Source organism: Elephantulus edwardii, unplaced genomic scaffold, assembly GCF_000299155.1.
Source record: "Elephantulus edwardii isolate Elephantulus edwardi_28Jun2011 unplaced genomic scaffold, EleEdw1.0 scaffold00004, whole genome shotgun sequence".
NCBI lineage: Eukaryota > Metazoa > Chordata > Mammalia > Macroscelidea > Macroscelididae > Elephantulus > Elephantulus edwardii.
In genome coordinates, this window is record NW_006399754.1 from 38,430,770 (window position 1) to 38,451,227 (window position 20,458).

A 20,458-nucleotide genomic window follows, 5' to 3' on the forward strand; every position below is an offset into this window, starting at 1 on the left:
CACAGGGTTTCATGCAGGGCTGGCGGCTCTGAGGCTGCGGGCGAGAGTTTCCATTTTCATGGGTTTTAAATGACAGTGGGGGAGGGGAACCGGCTGGCCTTCTTAGCTGGGAACAGCAGCGGGAGGAAATGGTGTGTCCTCCTTTCTGAAATTGAAGAGTGCATTAATGAATTTAAATCCTGTATTGCTGGAGCTCACACACTTCTCAGCCTCTCTCCGGATGCCTTTGTGTGGCCGAGTTGCTGCAGATTTCCTAGTTAAGCCAATTGCACCCCGGTCCCCCAGGGCACAGCATTTCAGCCTTCTGAGAAGGGGAGTTGGAAGAAGGGGCATATGAGGTTTCTTATTAAGAACCCTTTTAATATCCAGAGGTGTGGATTGCGATAGGAATCGTTACTTATGGAAGGCCAACTTTGGAGGAGGCAGGATTTAGATACAAATTGATCTCTCTTTTTAAATGTACTTTCCCCCCATCTCCTGAAGTGAGTTTTGCTGTGGTTTTAAGAGAAAGAGAAACAGGCTGCCTGAACAACTCTGGTTTCAGTGGGGTTTGCCGAGGAGCACTGTGTCTCCGCAGCCACTGGCAGCAAGCCCTTGATGGAAGCTGTCAGGAGATGCGTATTTGGGCCATATTTAGCTGCAGTGTGTGTGTGTGTGTGTGTGTGTGTGTGTGTGTGTGTGTGTGTGTGTGTGTCTGTGTCTGTCTGTCTGTCTAGGGTGTGGGGACATCTAGGGAGCGAGGCCCTTCCCACACAGGTCAGTCTGTTGTTTAGCTGGACGGTTCCGTGGAGCTGGTAACTTGCTGTGTTCTGGGCGTCAGGATTGAAGAGGGTTAGTTACCAGGCCAGCTAGTCTAGTATCATTTTTATTAGTTTTCCTTTCAGTGGTCCCCTGCCTCCACCCTAGACAGTCTTTGTAAATCCAAAGACAATTTTTTTCACGTTAAATCCACACCTTTCTCTGTTTAATTTCTCTATCAAAAGCAGTGCTGTAAAGAATATTGGTAGGCTAGCCACTGAAATTCTAAAAGCACCTCAGATGCCAAGTAGCCCCTATGCCCCTGGACGTTATCCCTCAGCACGTGTGGGCAGTGAAGGTCCTCTTCACTGTGTAACCCCAAAGCTTTTCATTTACTAGGAGAGAATCTTGACTGCAACCTGTTTGGTTTAAAACAATTGAAATAGTTGGTCTTTAAGCTTTTGTCACCAGCTGCCGTGTGATGTGAGTGGGGATTGTGGAAGTCTGATAGAGAGAGATGTGTATGTGTTTGTTTCCACTCGTGGAGTGGAGGTATCTTAACTGCAGTAAGCAAGGCTTGCCACAGAATAGGGCAGGGACCATCTTCATTATGTTAACACAGTTTACACACACATTTGCCAAACTCTCCTTTTGACTTTCTCTTTTGAGAGCCAGTGTATATACCTGGCATCCCCATCTCTGTGAGAGGTCTTCCCCACATCAAGGGGAGGCACTGTAGAAATGGGGCCCAGAAGAAATGGTGCCTGCTGTATGGGGTGATCATCTCAGAGGCAGCTGTGAGCAGGAACCCAGGGAAGTGGGGGTCCGAGACCAAGAAAGAGCTGCTCGCCCATATTTTAAGTTAAGGTTTCAGTTTTTAATGATTCCATTAATGTATTTCTCAACATGCCGAGAATATTCAAGTGGGTTCCACTGGTGAAATAAAACTCTACATCTTTTGACAGAGGGGAACCAACTTAAAGTGAAACGGAACATATTACATTTCACTTTATTTATTAGCTTCTAATTAAATAAAAACATCAACAGAAATTAAAATCTAAATCACAAAAGTAATGCTCCAGTGTATCTCAGTGCATTTTTCAAATATATAACTCAGATATTCAAGCGTTATTATATAAGCTGAATTCCAATTTCTTTGAATATATTTAAATAACATTTCAAGTATATTTATGGAATGTTAGAAATAAAACTAGAACAAGCAATATATTTGAAACAAAATGTAAACTTTTCTTTTTATGTCCAGACACTTTGGAAGACAGATGAAAGTACCAGGAAAGGGGGGTAAAAGTGTACCTTGAAATGGAATCTTTGTAAGTGAGAAAGGTCTGGGGGCCTCCGGAGTTGCACTGTAACTTCCTTTTCACCAAATCACGAAACACCAACATCCACATTTTGAAAAACAAGGAGAGCTCACAACATTTGTTACGAAATGAAATACACATTACTTGTTCGTGGTCAGTGTGTCCTGGGGCTGCGCGAGGGCTGGGCGACCCAGGGAGCGCGTTCCTCTCGGAAGGCGATCCTCGGAAGGCGATCCAAGGAGGACAATCCTCCTCCGATCCTAGGAAGGCGACCCAGGGAGCGCGTTCCTCGGCCAGGCCGCCGGCCCACCCGGCTCCCTCCCCGGCGGTGAGACGCAGGCTCCGGGCCTTCGCCGCCGCCGGCTCCGCGCCCATCCCGCCTCGGAGGCCCAAGCCCTGCGGAGTTCCTTCTGGAGGAGGCTTGGAGACGGAGCAGGACGTGCCCACGGGCCGGCGGCGGGGACAGTGGCTGGTCCAGGCTCCGGCCAGGCCTCTAAAGTTTCTCCAGGCTCTTGGGGTTGGTGAGGATCTCGCGCGCCAGGCGCCACGTCTGCTTGGCCGCGTTCTCCAGCGCCGAGTGCGGCTTGCCCTGGAACAGGTCGAGGTTGGGGAGGAAGTAGTGGGGACAGCGGCGGCACTGCAGGCAGGAGATGAGCTGCAGTAGGATGCCGTTGAGGCGGTCGCCCAGGCACGACTCGTCCCAGTCGGCCTCGCGCGGGTGCTTCTCGCACTCGTAGGAGACCAGCGTCTTCATGTGGTAGTTGTTGAGCGGCTGGCCGGGCAGCTCCAGGTGCCGGTCCCGCAGCGTCTTGAGGATGGACAGGCACTTCTTGCGACAGCCGCCCATCTGCAGTCTGTTCTCGGCCTCGGCGAACTGCAGCACCCAGGCGTCGCTCTCGGCCGAGCTCTGCTTGCCGGCCAGCGAGTGGCACTCCTTGGACAGGAGGTTGAAGCCCTCGGCCTTGACCTCGGCCACGCGGTTGGGGCCCGGCCAGGGGATGTGCGGCAGCGGCCAGTGTGCAGCGCTGCGTGGCCAGATGCCTGTGCACTTGAAGGCCGGCGTGATCTGCACCACGTAGCGGTCACGGATGCGCAGCTTGACCTCGCTGGTGTCCGCCACCATCTTCACCACGTCCCGGTAGCTGCACTTGTCCACGGCCTGGGCCACCAGCGTCTGGAAGCGGGAGCGGATCTTGCGGGCCGAGAGGTACCCGGAGGCGGTGATGAACTCCACCCACAGCGACATGCTCCGCTTGCGGCCGTCGCTGAGCTTGAGCACCGCGCAGCCGGGCAGCGAGCCATCGTCCACGAAGTTGAACACGCCCATCTGGTTGAGGTAGAGCACCACCTCGAACTCGGTGGGCGACACGACCTCCAGGCCCTCGTAGCGGTTATCCATCTCGTTGAGCGAGCTAATGAAGCGGGGCTCCTGCACCTCCACCTCCTTGAGCACGTCCGACACCACCTTGCACACCTCGCGGATGGTCTTGGCGATGGCCGCCTTGCGGGCCTGGCACTTCTCGTTGTAGTACTTGTTGAGGTGGTAGACCAGCTTGGCCTGCGCCGCGATCATGTTGGGGCAGAGATCCGGGTTGTACACCGGAGTCTCGCAGTAGGCCGACGGATCCAATGCGGCTGCTGGCGCGGGAGCCAACTTCGGGGGAGAAAGGGCCCGCGCGAGCGCTCGGCGAGGGCCCGGGGTCCTGGCTGCCGCGGCCCCTGCCTGCCCCTGCCTGAGCTCGCGTCCCGGCTGTGCGCCTCCTCCTCTCGAAGAATCCTGGGGAGAAGAGGAAGGGAGGGGTCCCTTCTCAGCCACACAAACCAAAGTTGCGCGCAGAGCGGCCCGGCCCCTGCGCGCCCCTCTCGGCCTTTATCGCCGCTGCGGCGGCAGCATGGTGCGCGCCCGATGGTCCGCGGCCGGGAGCAGGCGCCGGGCGCGTGTCGGGTGAGTGTGCGTGTGTATGTGTCAGAAGACGCGGCTGCGGGTTTGCCTAAGAGCCCAGATGCACTCGTGTGCAAATTATAAAGGCAGGGCCAGGCGCGCGGCGGCCAATCGCAGAGCGCTCGCCAGGGCAGGGCGCGCCCGGCGCCGAGCCTCCCTCCGCCGAGCCCGCGTCGCAGGCCCCTCGCCCCCAGGTGGGAGCCTGCTGCCCGCAGGGAGCCGCCCGGAGGACGTGGGCGCCAAGGCGCCTCGCGTGGTTGGGCTGGTCCTGGAAGGAACCACACCGAAGGAAGGAAGCCCGGAAGGAAGCCCGCGGTGTCCTCTCAGCCCCTTGTCGTTCTGATGCTGAAGGGCCAACCCAGGTGTATTCTTGGGCCGGGTCTTTAGGTCTCTAGTCAGGTCATCAGGAGTCTGTCCAGTGCAGGTTCAGAGTGCGCGCTCTCCGGAAACAGCGGGGCTTGACTACTCGCTTTAGGTGGGCTCGTACCTGTGCCCCTTTCTGGGCGTTTCCCTGTGTTGAAATGATATTTTTTAAGCTAAGCCGTTATGTGCTGTCTTTTTAGCATCTCGGTTCCTTCCCGGTAGTTGAAAGGACTGTGAAGTGGATCCTCCCCTCGTAGGATCCCGCTGGGAGGTTTAGAAACTGTTCAGCCCACCTCACCCGCCTCTCCACCTGGGGCACCTGCCCACGTGACAGTGACTGAGGACGCTGGTCTGCGACTGGTAGAAATATCTGCACAGCAGGGCCTTTGGTGGTGAGGGATGAGCTCAAACTGAGAGGGGTGGTGGGAAGATCAGAGCTGCTGGCGCTGACCCCTCCTACGTCTGAGGGTGCGGCCCCTCTGCTCCCACATTGGGTCCAGCTGCAGGAGGCCTGGCCAAGCGTCCTGGTGCTTGTGAGGGTCCAGTTCTAATTGAGGCGCCTATCGCAACACAGATTAAAGAGAAGTGGCTGTCATTTTAAAAGAAAGACAAACTTTAGCCATTCCTGCTTCTTCCAGGAGGAAATCGAAGGAAATAAAAATTTCTAAATTTTGAAACCTTAAAAAACCAAAACGGGAACAATTAAAACCCAGGAAGGGAAAGAGCACGTAAGCCCCACTTTGCCTCCTCCCGTGGTCTCCACTGGGTTTTGGGGTTTGTGCGGGGGTGGGGGGCGCCTCCTGAGCCAGATCTGGGGCTGTGACTGCCGCTTCACTCTGAAGCAAAGGCTCTGGGCGGCTCCCCAGCCCCCAGTTAGTGGGGCGTGAGCCATGGCTTCGGTGTGGTACCTGAATAGGTACGCTTCCCACGCCACACCCCACAGTCGGTTCCCTTCATCTCAGCGCTGCGCGTTGGGCTCCCTCCTCTTCACGCCATAGTGATCAATTCCGATGTGGCTGGGTCACCACATTTGGGGCTCCCAGCAGGACCCACGAGCCCCCTTCTCTGAGCACTGCTACCCTTGGCAGGTTGGAGCAGGGGCAGCAGCGCACAACGCAGTGTAAGGCCACCCCTTGCACCCTTCTGCACTTCCTTACCGTCCCTTGGCGACTGCAGACATGGGGGTCTCCGGCGGCCAGAAGCCATGGAGCTCTGCGCCTCCGCGCGCTGGCCGCGGACATGAGGACATCGGCTGGGCTGAGTGCCGTGCTGGCCCCCACCGCCTGGCCCCTTGCATGTTGTGGGGGATCCGGAGGTCCCAGGGGATGGTGCGGCCAGTCCAGCGCCCCCAAACGTGGAGAGTGGGGCACGGACAGCCAGGCACGCAGCTTACACTAGGTGCCCACTAATTGGTGACACGCGGGCCTTTGCACTTTGAGGGTGCACTCTGAGGACCCCTGCACTGAAGGGCTAAGCAGCTCACTGAAGCCCCTGTACGGGGAGCTGAGCGAGCTTTCCACTCATGGGCCGCAGGGCAGCGGTTCCGCTGTGTCCCGGACAGCGCCCCAGAGCCACGCTGCCAGGAGCGTCCCTCGAAGGCCAGGCGCTGAGCGGACCCCGCTTCCCACCACGCCTTGCAGTCTTTATTTTTTCACTGAGCCCAGTTATAAGGAGACAGTGTGTTTTGTGACTATCCCAAAAGACGCTTCGGAGGAGGAGATTTGTCCTGTGGAAGTAGTTTAACTTAGAGTAGTGCCTGGAAAGGCCCCCTGATTCACGATCATGACATGCTCAGAAATCGCTCACTATCCGTTCATATATTTACGTAAAAAGTTTAGAAAAGATTTTGACTGAGGATCACATGTACTTATGCATCCTTTTTACTACAAATCTGCTTTGAGCTGTAAGTGCAGCATTGGATTTTGCGGTGTGTGTCTGATGTTTTTGTCCTTACCTGGTAATCGCCTGGTAAGGGGGGGGAAGGGCACCTGACTGAAGGAAAGGGGGAGCAGTGATGCTGGCTCAGGGGACCCCGTGCTTAGAACCGAAGAGCTCATCTTGGGGTGTTCAAGCCTCACAGACTCCACTTCATTTAAGAAACCAACTCTCTCCCCTTCATCTGAGAGCCGCAGTTAGAGGCATAAACTGCAGGTAAAAGCATGCTGTCCTCAGGCTTTTTAATTCTATTAGTGAATGTACAAGAATTGAAAATGGGGATTCCTACCGTGCATGCGTGCATCACACTGCAGAGCCATTGTCCTGAGGAGTCGTTCCCTAGCCCCCAGCACCAGGCAGTGACCAGGGCAGTCACGGGAAGTGGTTCCCTTACTACATTCAAAGAACCTGCATTGTTATGTTGTGGAACATAAGGATGTGAGATTTAAATATACTTTTAACAAGCTAATTTAAATTTGAATTTTACGTTCATAAATTTTTGAGTTGGAGACCTTTCATCTTGGAAAAATGAAACGTGTCTGTTGGCAAATGGGCGTCTTCACACTGAGGTTTCCACGGTCGCGGCTTTTGTTCACGTGCGGGTCTGCCATCTTCCGCAGAAGCAGTCATGAATGTAAAGTTTCCTTTTTGTAATATGTGCTTATTGCACGGGGGAGAGGAAAAGAATATGAAGTTGAGTTGATTAAATTCTTTATCCCTCCTTCCGGAGTGGCTGTGATAGCTCCTCGTGCAGCTCTGCCGGCTGCCCCAGCTCGCGCCGTCCGCTGCTCCCCGCCTTCTCTTTAATGCACTCAGGCTATTTCATCTGTTTCGTTCTGCCAGACACAATCTATTTCTCCCTCTTTTTTTTACACTAGAGAAATTAAAGACAGATATTTGTGCTCGATTTTCTTTATGTGTCACATTAAATAAAGTAAAACGCAGGACGGTTTTCCAGTAATCTAACGTGATGGCATCTGTGCCGCGGCTTCTCAGTGTCGTAACTCCTGCTATGAGAGTGCTCCACCACATAGCTCCGGAGTCCCAAAGTGTCCGGGATTTCTGAGAAGCATGACTCTCTTTTCATCTCGGGCTGGCTACAAAGTGACGTGGAGAACAGAGGACGACCTTGGCTTGATTCGCATCCTCAGCGAGAACTTCCTGATGATGGCAGTTCTTTTGGAAATCCCTCTTTCCCCCCACGGGGACCAGCACATCTGCCTCGTCTGTTTCTTTGTGAATGTCTGTGAGGCAGCGACAGGCTCAAGTGTGTGAGCAGTGGCAGGAGGCCGGGGGGAGAGGGCTCAGAGCTGCTGTTCATGAGGTCGTCCTCGAAGCACCCAACAACTGTGTCTACAGTGGTGCCTGTCGGGTTTTGGGTTTTGGGGGGTTCCCCCACCTTCATTGTTACTCCGTAATTATGTATTACTGTTAAGCAATTGGGAAAAAAAAGTAACTTTGAATCTAAAAATGGGAGGGAGATGGCAGGCTGTGTTTCTAGCCCTGGCTGTCTGAGGTCTGAGCTTCCATGGATAACCAGCCTCCCACGAACATACACAGAGGGGCCCATATCTGTACATTGCCTCTGTAAAGTCAAAATGAGTTTTGTAGCTTTCCACCTCCCATAATGGCCCCTTGATCCAGGTCACTGGTGGTTTCTGCCTCTGTGGAGATCTGAGGGTCAGCGCTGCTGGCTCTTGACCGAGGCTCCCACAGTCCATCGTCTGTACTTTCTTCAGGAGCTCCTGGGAGCCCTGTAGTTTAGCAAGTGCATTCATTCTGTTAGGGTTCAGCGGCCGCTTTGGTTTTGGAAACAGGGGGGCTTCCCCGGTTCTCTCCGGCGTGAGTTCACCTCTCAGCCCACAGCTACCAGACTCACCACCTCAGTGCCCATGACCATGAACAGAACAGGGTGCAGGGACTGAACTCAGACGGGACTCTGTGGCCTTCCACCTGGACATCCGAGCCCACAGCGGCCTCTGGCACAGCTCCTGGCCGCTCACTGCCTCACACTGTGTGTGGTTAAGCCATAGCCTTGAGCCTACCAGGGGACAGTCTGTCGGCCCTCAGCTCCCAGTGACCACGTGTCTGCAGGAACATTTCCTGTCTCTGATCTGTGTCCTGGAGCTGTTTTCAATGAACAAAGCAATTTCTCCAAACTGGGATTTATTTATGTTTTTCATTGATCAGAACCTGAAGTAATAATTTGAAAGAATAATTACATCAAGTACCATCTATAACCTTTTATCACATATACGACTTGCAATAAAATAGATGCTTCACAGAGAAAGAAAAGAATTGGGTTATAAATAGGAATAATCTTTATCTGGTTCAGTACAGTGTATGGGGGAAAGTGCTTCTCTGAGAATACACCACTTATGTAGGACTTTAGTGTGTGTGTGTGGTTCTTTTCAATATATGGTGATATACACTTTAGTATATTAAGCATATTATTTCTTGAAAGCCATGTTTTTCTCGTATGGATAATCTTGGATAGTAAAAGGTAGCCCTAAGAAATGTGTTTAACTGCATACTTTTGGCCATTGTACTCAGATATCAAAATTCCAGTCAGAACCAGTTTTCAAGATACCACATTTTTAATAAATTAAGGCCTCAGTGAACTAAAAAAGTAGGACTTTGCGATGTGTAATTTCCATGGGGTCTGGTTCTGTTCTAAGGCTCTCTCAGGGAAGCGCACCAGGCCTTGAATTCTGACATACTGTGTCTTGGGTTCTCCGTCACAAGTATGGAACATTTTTGTTGCTGCCAAATGCTTTTTCACTTACTGTTTAATTCGTTTCATTTATAAATCTCATGAGATTAATTTTTCTATGGCTCTGGTGGCCTTGTGGATAAAGACTTGCACTGCCAATCCAAAGGCAGGCAGTTCAAATCCTTCAGCTGCTGCACAGGAGAGAGATAAGTGATCTCTCATGCAATTTACAGCCCTTGAAAAGTGGCTGGTGGTTGAGCTGCCCTGCCCCACAAGTCCTGAGCTGAGCTGAATTGTCTGGTGACATGGTTCTGAGGGAGTGTGCTAACTCCAAGTTAGCTTTGAGGGGCTGCCTCTCCTGAGGTTCCAATCTACCCCTGCACAAGAAGAGAGATGGCCGCATGTCCCATGATTTATAGCACCCAGAAAGCTGTTGGTAGGCCAGCTGCAATTCAGTTCCCATTCAACAGACTCGACCTACTGGTTGAAGGATAAAAGTCCTGGAGCTTTACTTTGATATCAAAAGACTTCAGAGTGACTGCAAACAGCCTTATTTATGCAGCTAGAATTTATTCTATCCTGCTTCTGATTTAGAACCCAGCTTTCTCGACTTGAGGTAAATATATAAATCTTTCAAATATGCAAACAATAGGCAAATAACTTGTTTTAAAGTTGAAGCTGGTTAATGTGTGGTAAACATCTGTATCATTTTTCAAAGGAATACCAGTATTCGTTATGCAAGTATGAATGTATTTTATTTATATCGTTTATACATCCAAATATATACTAAGTGGTGACTGCTCATTAAGATTAAGGGGCCTGTGATGGCCTAGTGAGTAAAGAATTGAGCTGCCAACCGGAAGACAGCTGCCCCCAGGAGGATGGTGGAGTCTCCTCGCAGCCAGTTTACAGCCTCTGCAAACTGACTGGAGGGTCAGCCCGGAGTCTGTTCCAGCCGACCTGAACGGCACACAGCAGCATAAAGGTAGCAGCATTTATAGACAATGTTACTGACTTTTTATCACTCAAGAAATCTTCTCTCAATATTTAAATTCTGTTTTACTTTAAGTTTTAGTCAATGAACCCTTCCTTTGAAATGTGGAAGATGAAAGCACTGGGCTTAAATGGCGTGCTCTGAGGTGTAGAGAAGTTGATTCTCTGCTTAAAAGCCAGTTTTGGTGAACGTCCATGTCATGGCAATGACAGTACTGAGCATGTCCTGAGAGTCTGGCCAGGCTGCTGCTGGGAACCGCACAAGTGGTCTTCTGCTTCTTCCCAAGATCTGCAAATCATTTAAATGTTTTCTGTTATTTGGCAATTGCAATAGAAATTCTAATGTTATGCATGCTTATAGATCTATTAGGAAAGAAGTTATTGCTTTTTTAATAATCCTAACCATTTTTTTTTTCAGAAAGAATGCTTATTACGGTTTGTGCAGTGACCTATCCCTACGACCTGTGTGCTCATGCACACAATCCGCCCCCCCCCACACACACACAGTGTGTCAAAGGGTCCTTCACTTAGTGTTGTTATTAATGTCCATGAAAATTTACAGAGACTTTGGGTTTCCATTCATTCATTGTTGCACGTTTTCCCCTGCCTACCTCTCCCCACCCAGTTCACTCTTTGAAAAGAAAAGAAAAATTTTTTTATTGTTATTCAGTCCTTCCCCCCAAGTCCAGTCCACTATGCAGCCTTCATTCTGGACTCCTGTCATGACGATAATACCCAATCATATATCCCTTTTAAACAGTTCTCTCCCTCATCTCTTTCAATGCAGTATACATAATTTATCCATCTTTCTCAGTCTCCCCCCAGCCCCAGTTCAGTCCCGTTTTACAACAGTGGCACCTCACTTCTTTTGAGGGAACAGCCCTAAGTATTGGAGCTTCCTAATCATTAGTGGCCAGGCCCTTCCCTGACGGCCATTACAGCCTGCACTCATGCCATACGAAAAGGCAACGAGATGCATTAGGAAATAATAATCCCTGGAAATGCCAACAAAATCTGTCCAGTTCCACATACTGTGTCGGTTTAGAATGCCGTGCACTTCTTATTGCACAATGGAGACATTCAGGTTTTGTTCTTCACTTCTGTCTATAGGAGTGAAAATATGTTGTTTAAACATTCACACACATTAAATGGTGGACTGGTGGACATAAACTTGTCTGCTCGTTTAAAACTGCTCTCTGCTCTCCCAGAGCAGCCCTTGGGTTAAGCTGCGGTGTAGGTCTCCTCTGTCGTCCTGAGCAGAAGGCCTCCCTCCCTCGGAGGTTTTGGGGGTGTTATTGTTTTGTTCGGGGCTTGCTCACATCTCCTCTCCAGGCCAGCAAATGCAGCTCTTCATTTGTTTGCCGTCCACACCGCATTAGCCAGCTCGCTCTCTCCTGCTCCCTCGTGTGTGTCTGCCAGTGGACAATTTAGCCACGGGCATCTGTAGGCCTTGCCGCCATCAGGATTGCAGGCAAAAGCCATATGTGTTGTTTTTTAAAAAAGAGCCCTCTTGATTTCATTTGCTGTTTTAACTGGCTGGATAACTTTTGTGCCTCAAGACAGGAGAAGAAGAAATACAGAAATAATTAATTGCCTCGATTCTCGAGGCGGGCTCACTGCCCTCCAGTATGGGATGCTTGTCAGCTCTCCTGAGAAATGACTGTGTGGATTTGCATAGATTTTACATTAACACAAAAATTAGTTTTATTTGTGGAAAGCTAGTTTACATAATAATATAAAAGCTGGTTATTGATTCTGCTCCCAACCATTGATGACTTCAGAGGGATCGCGATGCTCATAGTTTCCAGGGGTCTGTTGATAAGGCCCTTCCCTGACTGAAACTTCATTTCCTTAAAATAGCATTGTTTGCCTGAAATATATAATATTTATAAATACATATTTCTAAAATATTGAAATTTCAAAAAGTCTCCTTAAATTAGCAAGATTTCTTTTTTTTTTTAAGCCGTATAAAGTGTTGACATGGTAAGAATTCTTTGTAGCTACAAGGCTGCAGCTCAGGACGACCTGCGATTACGGAGGGATAGTAGCAGCCATTGATGTGAAGGGGAGAAGCTGGTTCCGCCTCTGCCGGGAGTCCTGCAGCTGCTCTGGCCAAGTGGCCCGTGTGGGTCACCCTCGTCCTTGGACAAGGGCAGGCACTGTGTCGGCTCAGAGAGTATTTCCGGGTCCATGGACTGCAAGGCAGGGAAGTTCTGTGTTTGTGTCTGGATTTGAGAGTGATCCCAGTTTTCCCAGCTTCCACCCCTGGTTTCCTGGAATTTCTTTCTGATCTCTGGCTCATGGAGCAGCCTGGCCCGTAACAGCCCGCCTCGGCTGGAGCTGTGTGGCTTGGAGATATCCCCTCTAAGTGGCGGCCCTGGGCACATCCAGGCTGCACTCTGGCATCTCACTGTCTGGAGGCACCCTGCTAATTATGTGCAATCATGGTCTTATCTGTGTGACAGAAGAGTCTAATGTGTCCGCTGGTGCTCACTCCATCACAAAGCCTTTCACGTGAAGCGCTTGCTCCTCAGGAAGATCACGTCCCCTTAAAGGCAGCTCCTCCGATAGCATCTCCCTGCCACTGGACTCCTGGGGTGCACCGTGGGTGCCAGCTGTCACAGCTGGGCTAATGAGGACGAATGGTCCTGTATGCAGATTGTGGGCTCCAGGCTGCTGTAAAAGCAAGCACATCACCTCGCTTCAAATAGTAACGTAACCTCTTAAACTCGTGTCAGAGGACCTAACAGCAGAGCAAGCCTCGAACCGAGCTGGCGCATGACCACCAGGGTAATGAGTGAGGCCAGCACACCCCAGTTTGTACTGCTCAGTGAGCCCCCGAGGCTGTGAGGCCGCCAGTGAGCAGCTGCAGGCGGAAGAGATTTTCAGCTCATGAGAAAGTGTGTGTGCGCGCGCCTGCGCGTCTGCTCCATATAAACCGGGCTGTGTGACTTTTACAGAATGATCCAGAATGTTTAGGTCAAAAACTCCGCTGGTGCAACTTTGGAGAGAGGCGGGCCCTTCTCTGGCCCAGTGAGAGCAGGCCCGCCTGTGCGACTCGGAGTCACAGCCTGCTCTGTCCTCCCAAGCATCCTACCTGGTCTCAAACCACTTGTGAGTCCTCAACACCCAGACCCGTAACGATGGGGGAGCGGTGTTTGCACTAGGACTTTTAAACTTGAGATTTTGTTGCAATTTATGATTTTTTTTCCTGTAGGAATCCATCATTATAATACATGTGCCTACACAGAGTGGAGAACCCTGAACCAGCAACACGGGGAAGCCAAGACCCCGTGCACATCTCCACAGGGCAGACTGGGTGTCTCTGTCCACAGAGCAGCTGCTGGGCCTGAACCTGTGTGAACACGGTGGACTGTGCCAGCAGGGCCCTGTGTGTCTGTAGGAGTGACTGAAAATACTGAGGAGGACCAGTGACAGTCATGCAGTGCTGGGATTGGATTAGGTATTTAATGAAATAATGCATCTGACTGCAGTATTCTTTTCAATTGAAGAACATTTTTATATACATTCTTTCATTTGATACTTAAAATCATTTTCTCCATTGCAAGAGGTGTGTGATGAGGAGTAGGGACAGATCTTAATGAGTATTTAATCTCATTTAATTGTTGCAACATTATTAGTGCATAATGAAAAATCAAGAGACTGAGGTTTAACAAGGTTAAAAGGCTTACCAAGGGCCACAGAAGTCACCGTGGGCGCGGCCCAGGGAAACTCCACTGCTCGCAGCACCGTGATAGTCAGACCACTGGGCAGGGCAGGGCTTCTGCAGGTGGTTGGCAAAGCTGTCATCTCTACAGAGGCTGACAGCCACGTCCTCTCCCACTACCTGGGGAGTGGCTGGTGGCTTCAAACCACTGGTCTTGTGGTTAGCAGCCCAAACCGAACTCCACTGCCCCAGCAGTGCCCTGCTCCTCACGTGGTGTGCTGTGTGGAGATGTGTGTGTGCATGCCCTGCCTTCACCCAGAAACGGCTTAGCAACTGCATGTAGAATGCATGCAAAGCTACTTCTGAGAATAAACCAAGGGCGTATCCGTGTGCGAAATATGTTTGATGAGTTTTAAAGATCAAATTCTTGATTGGAAGGTTGTACTTAATATTGCAGCAGCATTTGTATTTGTGCTATGAACTTTATGAGAATCATATATTGATCAGTGTCAGGGAGAAGTGGAGTAGGGAAGACCCCACTATTGGACTAGACTGTTGTTCTAGACTGTCATTAGCTCCTGGCTGACCCTCCAGAGGCCTCTCCGGGGCAGGGAGACACAGGGCGAGAGTGCTTATCTTCCTCCACAGAAGCAGCTGGGGGATTGGAACTGGTGGCCTTTGGGTCCACACCGTGACTCCCTGCTCATTAGGCTGCCAGAGTTCCTTTTGGAATTGGACTAAGTCCCCTTAAAAATTACTTCACGGCAAAACCTATTAAGATTAGTGGGACATGTTGTTGTTTTAGGTGCTGTCGAGTCAAGAATGACACATAGCGGCCATCTGAACAACAGGTCTGAACCCTGACCTGTCTTGCGTCACCCTCACACCTCCTGACTCACTTGAGCCCATGACAGCAGTCACCCTGTCAGGCCACCTCTCCTAGCAACGGGCCCAAAGGATGTGAGGTGAAGCCTTGTCTCCAGAGAGCACGCCGGCTGCACCCTCTCCAGGACAGATCTGTTTGTTCTTTTGGCGGTCCATGGGATAGTCAGTGCTCTTCTCCAACACCACAGCTCAGAGTCCTTCTTCTCTTATCCTTATTAATTGTCCAGCCTTCAGTTGTTTAACAAGTGATTGGGAAAACTATGGCCTGAATCAGACGCACCTTAGTCCTCAAATGGACAGCATTGCTCCTTAATACTTTAAGGTGGTAATGAGCAATATGTGCCCCATCGCTCTTGTTAGAGTGTGCTGCTAGGTGCCGTGGAGGTGAGCTGAACGCACAGTGACAGCAGGACAGAGGAGAGTTACCTGAGGGAGTCCAGCAGCTCCAAGGACGGCACAGGACCCGGCAGAGGCTGCAAGGCTCGCTCAGCAGCTGCAGGGCGCAGAGATTTTCAGCCCAAGTGGGTGTGTGCTTGCATGTGTTTACTTGTGCTCCTTAAAACCAGGCGGTGTGACTTTTACAGAAAGTTTAGGTCAGAAAATCAGCTGGTGAAACTTTGGAGAAGCGGGCTCCTGTGTGCTGGCTCTGGTGGGCATGGGGTACCGCCTTTTTAGGTTAACAGTCAAGCACTTTAGCCAAACCTCCTTTTATTTGTTTTTTTTTCCCAAACAGACCCAGAAGGAGCCATGGTGGCGTGGTGGTAATACGCTGTGAACACCAAGGCTGTGGAGTGGTCAGACAGCAGGCTGCCTTGGGAACCTGCAGCTTGTGAATCAGGGCCCAGACTGCTGGCCCCAGGGCCTCCTTGGGCTGGTTCTCACTTGCAGACAGTGGGGTTTGTTTTTGTTTATAGGTTGGTAGATTAAATTCAAAAAATAGGTCTCCTTAGAGTGTTTTGTGAAAACCTTAAAATCCTCATACTAGTTTCTATGGTGTTATCAAAATATGTAACTAAGAAAGTTCATTTTGGTAGAATATTTGCATCATTCCTTTGATAGACTGGCCAGTGTCTCTGTCGCTCCATGGCTGACGGTGCCCTTTCTGCTGCGATTTGGCAGTGCACGTGGAGCCCCACCACCCACCCCGCCCCATGTTCAGGGCCCCACGTGCTGGGGCAGTGATTTAGATACTGATCCATTAATGTGCCCATCTTTTGGCAATAAAAATAACTGCTAATTTGGTTATCACTAGCAGAATTAAGTGTTTTTAAAAGTTCTGTTTAGAAACTGCCTGCTTGTGTGAACACATCTTAGAGCTGAGGCTGCCTCCCGGTGCCACCGATTGTGGACCACCATACCCAGGGCTGAGCTGAGGCCACCCAGGCAGCAAGCGCCCCAGTGCTGGGAAGGGACACGAGAAATAGGACAGACACACGCTTTGTGGCGTGCAGACTACGCAGGAATAGGTGCCCAGGTCTTTCTTGTGTGGGACAGTGGGAGAGTTCAAGACTGACCTTCGTGTTAGTAGCTGAGCCCAGACCGCTGCACCACCATCTTCTGTGTGCCTGACCTGCTGTTCTGACGGCTACACACCTACATTCAGCGGATCTCATCCACATACCCAAAAAGACCAGTTCCTAAATGCGCTTATTTAGAGATAGAAACCCACAGAAGCTAGAGCTGTTACTGCCCAGTTGTTTCTGGCCCGCTTACACCCACCTGCCATGCGGCGGTTTTCAGGCTGTGGCCTTTACTGGAGCAGATCCCAACATTTCTCCCTCTGAGGGCTGGTGGGTTCAAACCACCAACCTTTGGTTCAGCAGCTGAGTGCTTGCCTCCAGAGCTACTTCCCCCATGTTGGGCAGACCACACTGCACCTGCAGTGTCCCCAGCATGGGGAGCCAGCGCCCACAGCCCACCCCGTGCAGCCCTGGCTTAGAACCTGCAGTGCCTGCAACGTGGAAAACACCCACACCCTGCACCCGGAAGCGCCGACACAGCACCCACAGCACGTTAAATCCCATCCACTTGCTGTCTGTCCTCAGAGCTGTAGCACGTGGGTTGTACAGGTTAAGATCCAGGGACTTACTGAGGGCATTCAAGGCCTAGGACAGACCCAGCTGGCAACAGAAGGCAGCAGCTTTATCAAGGTCACGATGGCAACTGGTGCAGACGGGTCTCCAGGTGGAGCGTGTCTGTGGCCTCTCGACTCCTGGCATCTTGAAGCTCTCTCAGAACTCACTACAAATCCAGATACTTCATCTGTTGACCCCATCGTTAACGTCCACCAGCCTGAGCAGCTCAGACTGTAGAGCCTCTAAGGGTCAAGGGCACTTTGTTAAGCCCCAGACACACAGACTGACCCCAGTGCTTGGCAGCCACCTGCCTGGAGGTGGGTTCTCAAGGTGGTGAGCTTTGGGAAAGCAAACTGCCTACCCAGGGCTCAGTGATCCAAAGGCCCCTCAGGGGTAAACACCACTCTGTTACCAAACCCGCGGCCCTCAGGGCGGCTCTTGGCCCTGCAGACTGTCAGTGGTGACAGTGGCTGGTCAGTGAGCAGCCCAGGCCAGTGTGGAACCCACTGCCTCACCAGAACTTCTTCCTATTTACTGTCATGGCCACTCATCCCCGCCCAGTCAGCTCCAGCCCTGGACTTCCATCGAGCCCAGTAGGACAGCCAGAGCTTCCAGCCGCCAGATTCTCACCTCACTGCGCGTGCACCACCAGAGCCCCGGCACTTTGTTGTTGTTTACTAGATTTGGAACTAAGCTGACCCTCTGTACGGTTTTCAGAGGCGTTCAATCACACGGAAGGAGACTGCCCATCCTTCTCCTGTCATCACCCCAGAGATAATAGATGTTCCCAGCTAGACCTAGAACTGACCCAGAGCTCAGCTGGGGAGTCCTGATCTCCATAGCAAGGCAGTTACTACACCTGCCGGCTCCAGCCTTCCTCTCTTACCCTCTGCCTGAAAGTTAGCCCGGCCCCCCAGCCACTGCTGCCCTGGTAGTTCTGCCTGTGGAGCCCCTGTGAGCAGAACTGCCCCTCAGGGGTTCCTGTTTCAAAGTCTTTATGGAAGCACACCACCACAGAGTTCCCCCATGAAGGGTCTGGTGGGTTCAAACCGCCAACCTTTCTGTTAGGAATGGAGGGTTTTAACCACTGTGTCACTAACGCTTGCTCTTGCTTGGAACTCAACGATCTGAAGATCTTGGGGGCGTTCTCATCAGCGACCTTTGACAGCACATGTGAGGTCCACCTTGCTTATTAAAGGCGAAGGGGCCTTGAAATACTGACTGATGAGGGCGAAACGCTCTTCAGTCCAGGTCACACCCATAATCAGTTAATCCCCAGGCTGCATCGGTAAGAAACATCTCGGGCAGTTCAAAGATCACATTGCCAAGGACTTGACTTTATTAAGATCCATTTACAAGCAAGGCTCACGGAGGCAACAGTCAAAAAAATATTTGCATTGGGCAAGTTTGCTGTGAAAGACTCTTCAGAGGGCAAGAAAGAAAATCTGTGCTTGGAGGATTAAGGCGCACTTTATCTAAGCCGTGGCATTTCCAGTCACTTCATATGCACAAGGAATTGATGCCTTTGAATTATGATGCTGGTGAGAAATAGTGATTACAGATTACCGGAAGAACTAACAAATCTGTTCTGGAAGCGGTTCCTCCAGGACGCTCTTGTGTGGCAGGATGCTGAAGGTGGTGTCACGGGCTCTAGACTTCTCAGGAGTGAGCAGCTCCAGAAGGACCCCATGCTTGATAGTGTGTCAGTGGGAAGGAGGAAGGCGTGAAGGAGCTGGCGATATGGTGGCTGCAGCAGTAGGCTCAGGGACAAGTGATGTTCTGACAGTCAGAGGACACAAAGTGCTTGCAGGTGAAGCACCCAACAGTAACACACCACTGTAGTCAAAGACATTCGGCGTCCTGATCGCTCCACACCTACCTCTCCAGCCAGACCTCTGTGCTCAAGCCCACACCCTTCTTGACATGTCACAGACAGAAAGCACAGCACAGCACACTGAAGCTGACCATCTGCCTTTCCGTCCACACCTGTTCCTCCTGCAGCTATCCAGCCCTCGAAAACCAAGCGCATTCCTTCACTTGCTTAAGCCTCTTTCTTTCCTCCTGTAGAGCACATTAACACATCTCTTGTGTCTGACCACATCCCACCGATTACACCTTCATCCCTGACAAGCTAACTCGTTGGCACCACTTAGTCCAGGGCTGTTTGCAGCTGCCTCTGTGTCAGTTCTCAGCTCTGTGGCAGGGTGACATTGAGCTTTCTCAGCATCTATGCCACACACACACATGCTTACAACACACACAGCTCCCACATCACACGTCTCTATTACACACACTTGTCTGTGTCACACCCATCTATGTCAGACACACTTATACGTCACAAACACATACACATACACACATTACCCCACGTCTACATCACACACATGTCTATGTTAGACACACTTCTACGTCACACATAACACACACACACCTCTCACCCCACGTCTACATTACACACACGTGTCTATGTCACACCCATCTGTGTCAGACAGACACACTTATACGTCACAAACACATACACATACACACATTACCCCACGTCTACATCACACACATGTCTATGTTAGACACACTTCTACGTCACACATAACACACACACACCTCTCACCCCACGTCTACATTACACACACGTGTCTATGTCACACCCATCTGTGTCAGACAGACACACTTATACGTCACACACACACCCGCATCACCCCACATCTACATTACACACCCATCTATGTCACACACAAGTGTATATGCCACACACATGACCCCCCCCCACATCACACATACACACCACACCTGGCCACGTCACAGCCACCCAGTCACCATACCTGTATATCACACACATCCACATCACACATTAACACCCACATGCCTGTATCACACAGCACATATGTGTCTGACACACATGTGAACACATATGTCTATACCATGCAGTACATCTATATCACACATGTCTACCTTACACAGATATTCACACACGTCTCTCTCTCTCTCTCACACACACACACACACACACGAATGTCTGTATATCAAATACCACATGCACGTCTATATCACATCCATACACACACACCTGTGTCACTCATGCATAGAAAGTTCTGCTGTGTTTTAGGATAAGGTTTATGCAGCAAATTAGGCTGCAGAGGGACAATCCCTACGTAAAGTACGGAGAGACACTGACAGGACTGTGCATGGTTCTGGAAGTCCCATGCCAGCAGTCAGCTGCCATGCCTCCTTGTCCTTTCAGCTCTCTTCTGGAATAATTGTTTCTATTTGGTCCATAACTGGATGATTTATAAAGGTGTACAGCAAACACTGGCAATAAGGGGTGCAGTGGTCACTGTTATTAGAGGTATGAGGTATTCCCTGGTGTTAGAGGTATATGTAGTGTTCTCTGGTATTAGACATGTGCCGTGTCACCTGGCGTTAGAGGTGTGCCGTGTTCCCTGGTGTTAGAGGTGTGCTGTGCTCTCTGGTGTTAGAGGTGTGCCGTGTCACCTGGTGTTAGAGGTGTGCCGTGTTCCCTGGTGTTAGAGGTGTGCTGTGTTCTCTGGTGTTAGAGGTGTGCCGTGTTCTCTGTTGTTAGAGGTGTGCCGTGTTACCTTGTGTTAGAGGTGTGCTGTGTTCCCTGGTGGTAGAGGTGTGCCGTGTTCTCTGTTGTTAGAGGTGTGCTGTGTTACCTTGTGTTAGAGGTGTGCTGTGTTCCCTGGTGTTAGAGGTGTGCCGTGTTCTCTGGTGTTAGAGGTGTGCTGTGTTCCCTGGTGTTAGAGGTGTGCTGTGTTCCCTGGTGTTAGAGGTGTGCCGTGTTCCCTGGTGTTAGAGGTGTGCCGTGTT

The 20,458-nt window shown here is 50.8% G+C and overlaps 2 protein-coding genes across 2 annotated transcripts in view; one reads left to right on the forward strand and one right to left on the reverse strand.

Annotated features, from left to right (window-relative positions):
* Nucleotides 1-20,458, forward strand: part of NBEA (neurobeachin) — a 924,058-nt gene that overhangs the window by 647,487 nt on the left and 256,113 nt on the right. The gene's annotated exons all lie outside the window — the stretch shown is intronic.
* On the reverse strand, nucleotides 2,554-3,633 carry MAB21L1 (mab-21-like 1 (C. elegans)). The gene has a single exon (XM_006879587.1). The coding sequence runs from the start codon at nucleotides 3,631-3,633 to the stop codon at nucleotides 2,554-2,556; it is 1,080 nt and encodes a 359-aa protein (XP_006879649.1).

Excerpts from the sequence above, each read along its gene's own strand:
- MAB21L1 (XM_006879587.1), bottom strand. The coding sequence starts at position 3,633 with ATGATCGCGGCGCAGGCCAAGCTGGTCTACCACCTCAACAAGTACTAC.